The sequence below is a fragment of the Phaethon lepturus genome, unplaced genomic scaffold (assembly GCF_000687285.1).
Source record: "Phaethon lepturus isolate BGI_N335 unplaced genomic scaffold, ASM68728v1 scaffold40074, whole genome shotgun sequence".
Taxonomy (NCBI): domain Eukaryota; kingdom Metazoa; phylum Chordata; class Aves; order Phaethontiformes; family Phaethontidae; genus Phaethon; species Phaethon lepturus.
Window position 1 is genome coordinate 1 of NW_010533220.1, and position 6,363 is coordinate 6,363.

Below are 6,363 nucleotides of genomic sequence, written 5' to 3' on the forward strand. Positions count from 1 at the left end.
GGCGCTGAAACCGAACATTTCCTTTACAAACGCCGAGAAATAAGAAGTGGTGGCGTGAGCCATCGGTTTAGTTTTTATGGATCTGGATTTACTTCAGGTTTTTCCCGTCTCTAGGTGACCTTTTGGTTGCAGGGATACCAAGTACCATTTGATTATTTTTAAAAAAAATTTTTTTTTCATTTGTTGCTGCGAAACTGGTTTCATGCCTGATTGATCGGAGACTCATACTGCAGAGGGCTGCGTTTCTTGATGTGTTTGGGGTGAAATACATAACCCGCAGTGTCCGAGTACTTCTTGGGGGACCGAGGGGAGTCCGGGGGAAGCTGTCGTGCTCATAATGTAAGCTTCCTTCCCCAAAATATCAGGCGTGGATGGTCTCGGTTCCGAGACGTAACGTGACTCGGCTTCCGATGTTGTCCGTGGATGTTTTAGCCCACAGTCAAATTCAGTGAAAGTTGGGAAAAAGGCATGTCTATGCAGTAGGTGAAGTGCGGATACCGTGGCTAAACGTGCTAGTCAAGTTGTAGTAAGTTCTGCTTAGAAGAACAAACCAAACCCTTACACTGTCAGCACCCCGAGGGATGGTTACTCGGCTCTAGTACCCACCGAGGCGCTCGGGGGTGACAGAAACCAACACTCCCCCAAAAAATCTCTTTGCTGCTGCATTCTTACTAATTTATATCTGTCATTTTCAACTGAACTTGTGTCAGGCCACAGATAATCTCTCTGCAGTTTTTTGATCCTCTCGGTTGTATTTACCAGGCAGTGCCTCTCTCTCTGGAAGTGCAGCACCAGGGCACTTCTTTTTTTTTTTCTTTTGTGTGACCCAGATTTTTATTTGGTGAAGTTTTAAAGCGTGCTTGCCTATTGATTATGTATGAAGTTTGAAATTTACTGCTGTGGGAGAGGTTGCTGCAAAACTCGTGCACCGGTGTAACGTTAGGCCTATAACTGAGATTTCCTGGTACTCGATGGTTCTGAGGGTTAAAATTTGCTTACGTCCTAATTTTAAGCCTTAACTAAGTTTCCTGGTTTTCAGAAATTCTGGTCACTCTCAGCTGCAATTGGTTTCTCTAGGAATTAGGCTTGCTCAGCACTTAAATCAGGGGTAGGTGATTATCTGGGAGTGACTTTATGTGAAAGTAGGCACTTCTGTCTGAAAATTTTAGGCTATAGGACTGTGATTTGATACACAGAACGATGTTCTAATAAAATTTGTGCCTGAGGGGAATGTAGGCATAGGGCCATAGTTCTAAGGCAGGTTCTAAGAAGCATTTGGGTCATTCATTTTAAGTTGTTGTGGTTTTGTAATTTTGCTTAAAATAGCATTTTTAAGTAGTGTTAAACAAAGGGATTAAAAACGAAAATATTGGAAAATTAATACATTCTCACAGGAAAAAATATTTGCATAATATTGATATTGTAACTATTGGCACTTGAGTTTCTACAGTTCTGATGATGCTATCAGCCAATTCCTTACCAAAAAAACCCCCAACTTGTTGTTACTTACACGTGATTTTCAGAATAATGGCAGCTAGGTCATGCACTTTGCTCCCTGCCTCAAGAGAGTGGCATGCGGTATGGGAGGGGGTTTTTAGGGTCTATTTAGAACTAGGTTTACTTTTCTTTATGTATTTCTCTTGCTGGCTGCTGTGGAGGTTGGCAGCATTACGGATCCATTGAAGAGCCGCACATCCCCGACCAGTCTGATCCCCTTCCTCTGTGGCTGCAGGGTTTCCCACTCACCTGTGGCACTGCTGCTCTGCCCGCTCGGCCCCATCCTTGGTGTCTCCTCGGGCGGCCGTGCAAGCAGTTTGTATAGCTGCGAAGGGGCACGTCAGCACCCGGCCCCTCAGAACTGCCGCTTCCTTCTAGAGCACCCCGTGTTACGCTGGGTGATGAGGAGAAGCCCTCTTAGCACACCAGCTTCCCGTGCTTTGCTGTCCCTGTAGCCTGGCAGTGGGAGGATTTTGGAGGAGCTGAGCTGTGATGAGCAGTTTCCACACGGTTTAGGTCCTGCCTACCACCACCGTGGCCTCCTTTCAGGAACACTCCGGTTCCCCTCCTTCCCTGCTGCCCCTTTCTTTCCTCCCAGGTCCACCCACGGGGCTGCGGCCGGCGAGGGTGGGCGGTTGTTGTGCTGACGGTGCCAAGCCCTTCCTTTCGGGGCAGGGCGAGGAGCGATAATTTGGGTCTTCTCTAACTGCTGAGCGGTTTTGTCTCAGAACCCAGAGGGCTGTCATATCCGTGAGAGCTTTTCCCTCCGTTTGATTGAAATCGGACAAATGGTTGAGAGATGACGGATGAGGCAGGGAAACGAGCCTGGCAGGCAGACAGAGAGGAGGATGGACAGAGTAAGCGGATACGCCTTGTTTCCTTAGGAAATTAGGAAATTTCCGTAGGAAGTCGCACTGTCCTGTCATTTATTAATTTTACTTTTTTGTATATGTCTTTGCTAGTTATGGAGACAAAAGGATACCACAGCTACCCAGAAGGCTTAGATATGGAGAGACGGTGGGGTCAAGTTTCTCAGTCTGTGGAGTATTCCTCTGTAGGTGCTGGAGAGCAGACTGATGACAGTAACTATATGGAGATCGTAAACGTGAGCTGTGCTGCCGGCGCTTTTGCCAACAGCAGCACCCAAGGAAACAACAAAGAAAAACCTGAGCTACTCTCCTGCCTGCAGCAAGACAGCAGTCAGCCTGGTCTTCTGCCCTCTGACATCAAAACCGAAACGGAGTCCAAGGAGCTGTCAGCAACAGTGGCCGAATCCATGGGTTTGTATATGGATTCGATACGAGACGCCGATTACCCCTACGATCAGCAGAACCAGGGGAGCCCGGGAAAGATCTACCAGAATGTGGAGCAGCTGGTGAAGCTCTACAAGGAGAACGGCCATTGCTCGTCTCCCCTCCACAGCACCAGCAGGCCCTTGAGGTCTTTGATGTCGGACTCTGGGAGCGCTGTGAACGGCGGTGCCATGCACGCTGTTGTCAAAAGCCCTATCGTGTGTCAAGAGAAAAGCCCTTCGGGCTGCAGCCCTCAGAACATGGCTTCCTCGGTGTGTAGTCCTGCTGGAGTTAACTCTGTGTCCTCAACTACTGCTAACTTTGGGAACTTTGCCGTGCACAGCCCCATCGGCCAGGGAACCCCTTTGTCACGCTCGCCGAACGTGGAAAACCGGGGGTCTATGTTGCACAGTCCCGCGCATGTTAGCAACGTTGGGTCTCCGCTTTCTAGCCCTATAAGTAGCATGAAGTCACCGATTTCTAGTCCTCCCAGTCATTGCAGCGTGAAATCTCCCGTCTCGAGTCCCAATAATATCACTATGCGGTCTTCTGTGTCCAGTCCTGCGAACCTGAACTCGAGGAGCTCCATTGCCAGCCCTTCCAATGCCAATAATAGGTCCACTCGTTCTAGTCCAGCGGTTAGCACTGTGGGATCGTCCATCTGTAGCCCCGTCAACAACTCCCTAGGATTCCCGGCTTCCGGCACGCCAGCGGGACCTAGCAGAAGCCAAGATACCGTTCCCAGTCCAGAAACGAAAGACAAGGGTGCTCAAGAGCTCACGTTTCCTAAGATGGAGGAAATGGAGAATGCCATCTCCAACAACAGTCAGATGAACCTTGTTCAGTTCATAAAACCCGAGCCAGATGGTTCATTCGGCAGCGCGTGCATTGGCGACAGCGGCAAAATAAACTCTGATTCCCCCTTCTCAGTACCAGTGAAGCAAGAGTCGGCCAAGCATCCTTGTTCTGGTGCCTCTTTTAAAGGGAATCAAACAGTAAATCCTTTCCCATTTACAGATGGCTCGTATTTTTCTTTTATGGATGACAAAGACTATTACTCTCTTTCTGGGATTTTAGGACCACCTGTTTCTTCGTTCGATGGAAGTTGTGAAGGCAGCGGTTTTCCCAACCCAGGCCTACCTGTGGGAATTAAGCAGGAGCCTGACGATGGCAGCTATTACCAAGAGAACAGTATACCATCCTCTGCCATTGTGGGTGTAAATTCAGGTGGACAGTCGTTTCACTACAGGATCGGTGCCCAAGGCACGATATCTTTGTCGCGGCCGGTTGCTCGAGAGCAGGCGTTTCAGCACTTGAGCTCGTTCCCTCCCGTCAGCACGCTAGTGGAGACCTGGAAGTCACATTCAGAGCTGGCATCCAGAAGAAGTGATGGGTATCCAGTTCTAGAGTACATTCCAGAAAACGTGTCCAGGTGAGCAGGCAAATTCTTTTTTTCCCCCCCTTCTTTCCCCCTTCCCCCCCCCCCGCATTAAAAAAACAGGGTATGAATTAAAATGGGGACCGGGGAGGTATTTCTGAAGCTGATGTGTAATCCTTTGCATTTCAGTTCTTATCATTAGATTTGCCTGTTTCTTGCTGTGTTTTACTCTGCCTTTAATAAAAACAAAGTGCTGGCTTTAATATTTAAAAGGGACATATTATATCGTATTGTTATTAGATTTGAAAGTGTAGCTTTAGTATGTTTATGAGCTCTTACTACTATAAATGTTGTTTTTCCCATAATGAGAGCTTAGTAAAATTGCTCTCATGTGTCCTATAACAGTTACTCTTTCTTAGCTGGTGCTTGAATGTGTTGTACCTCAGATGAAATGTTGAGATGAGGATAAGAAAACGATAGTGTCGGGAATCTGCTTTTGTAAAGATGCATGGCTACAAGTTTGCACCGGACTTCAACTGGTTAAGTTTAAAAATTAAACCTTACAAGCCTGTGGCAACATATTATTTCTGTATTTTAACTGTAGGAACATTTGGTTTGTATATATAGAAAAATGCCTCCAGAAGGAGGAGGGCTGTTAAAACCTGACGCGTTTGTAAGGGATAAATGGATAAACTGATGCCCTCACTCTTGGTGGAAGAGAAATACCAAGTGTCATTTGAATTTTGCGTTTCTTGGGTCATTGGTGGAAGCATGCTTCTTCAGCAAACAGGTGTTCGTGTATCTCATAAAGGATGCTTACTTTCATAAGCTACCTACTTTCATAGTCAATATGACAAGTTATTAAGCGCATCTGACCGCATGATTGAGTTAGAATAGTTACATAGGCTCTTTGTGTGTTTGTGTGTCAAACAGGCTCACCAAAGGTTTGTGCTAAAGCTCACTGAAATAGCCAGCAACAGAATTTGCATTTTGCTTTCTCAAGTCTTTTTTTTTTTTTTTCTTCCCATCATGAGATACGCAACTGCCCTCAGTGCATGAAACGTCTGCCTTATTCTTGGAGTGGGGCGAGGAGGATGTGTAGTGTTTTCCATATTTGTGTGATGCTAAATATTTCTGAAAAAATAGTGTTGCAGTGAAAAACAGAATACCTAAAATAATGGTGCTTTTGAGGAGGGGAAAACAGCCTGTCTACCCAGGAGGAAAAAACCCCAACCCTTTAAATATTTCCATTTTATTCTCGGATCTGTCCAATAATCTTCTATAATCTTCTTATCATTTTGCAAGCCATACTTCACTTTTCCTTTGGTGATTTCAAATAGAGTTTCTAAAGAATGCACTTTTTAATATATCTTTCTCAACTTAAAAAGGGCTGTATCCCACCTTGATGCTGAACTTTGTGTGTAGCTGGATATTTGTTATCATCCAGGCTTGGCTTAAATGTGCTTTCTTGGATGCAGGAAGATGAAGTTACTGTTTTCTAGTTATTCTACCTGATGAAATTTTCATAAATTGCATTATTTATATAGTGAGAAAAGTTGACCAGAAGACTGATAGGGAGCCTGAAAATAGAGACCCAATATTTTACTGCCTTTGCGGTTGAGCGCTGTTACTTGGGCAAGTAGCTCCTGCCAGCTGTGAGAGCTCTTGTGTGAGTAAGTGCTGCTCGTACTGAGTCAAGGTTGTCATCCGTTGCAGGGACAGGCACCATAAACGGGGAAATGCTGGTAGGAGCACAGTTGTCATCAGTAGTCGCATTTCGAATGACAGTTTCTCATAAGGCTTTTGAAGGAGTCTTCTGATCTGACGTTAGTCCATGGTTAGGTCTTCTCATCCATTTACCTCTAGACCAGTAAATGGATAATCTGTGTCATCAGGCTTGATGATGACACAGGCTTGATATACTTTTCTGTCTTTGTTCTCTAAGCTGGTATCTCAGCAACATATGCAGGTGAGCGCAGCTGTTAACTTCGCAGGATTGAAATCCTGAAATTTCTAGCGCTCAGAGCTATTACTGCACGTGTGGAATTCTCTTCAGGTGATGGAGATCTGCAGGGTTGCCACACTTCAGGCACCCTGATCTATAGTTCAGATCAGGACATGCGTCATCGGTTCAAATCTCTTAACTCTGCCCCATTATTTACCTAAATGTTGCTCTTAACCTGCTCGGCAATGGCT

The 6,363-nt window shown here is 45.8% G+C and overlaps 1 protein-coding gene across 1 annotated transcript; it reads left to right on the forward strand.

The window, feature by feature from the left end:
- The first annotated feature begins 2,191 nt into the window (after positions 1-2,191).
- Positions 2,192-4,225, forward strand: LOC104615555 (mineralocorticoid receptor-like). Its single transcript, XM_010285106.1, has one exon. The coding sequence runs from the start codon at positions 2,447-2,449 to the stop codon at positions 4,223-4,225; it is 1,779 nt and encodes a 592-aa protein (XP_010283408.1). The 5' UTR covers positions 2,192-2,446.
- Positions 4,226-6,363: the final 2,138 nt, after the last annotated feature.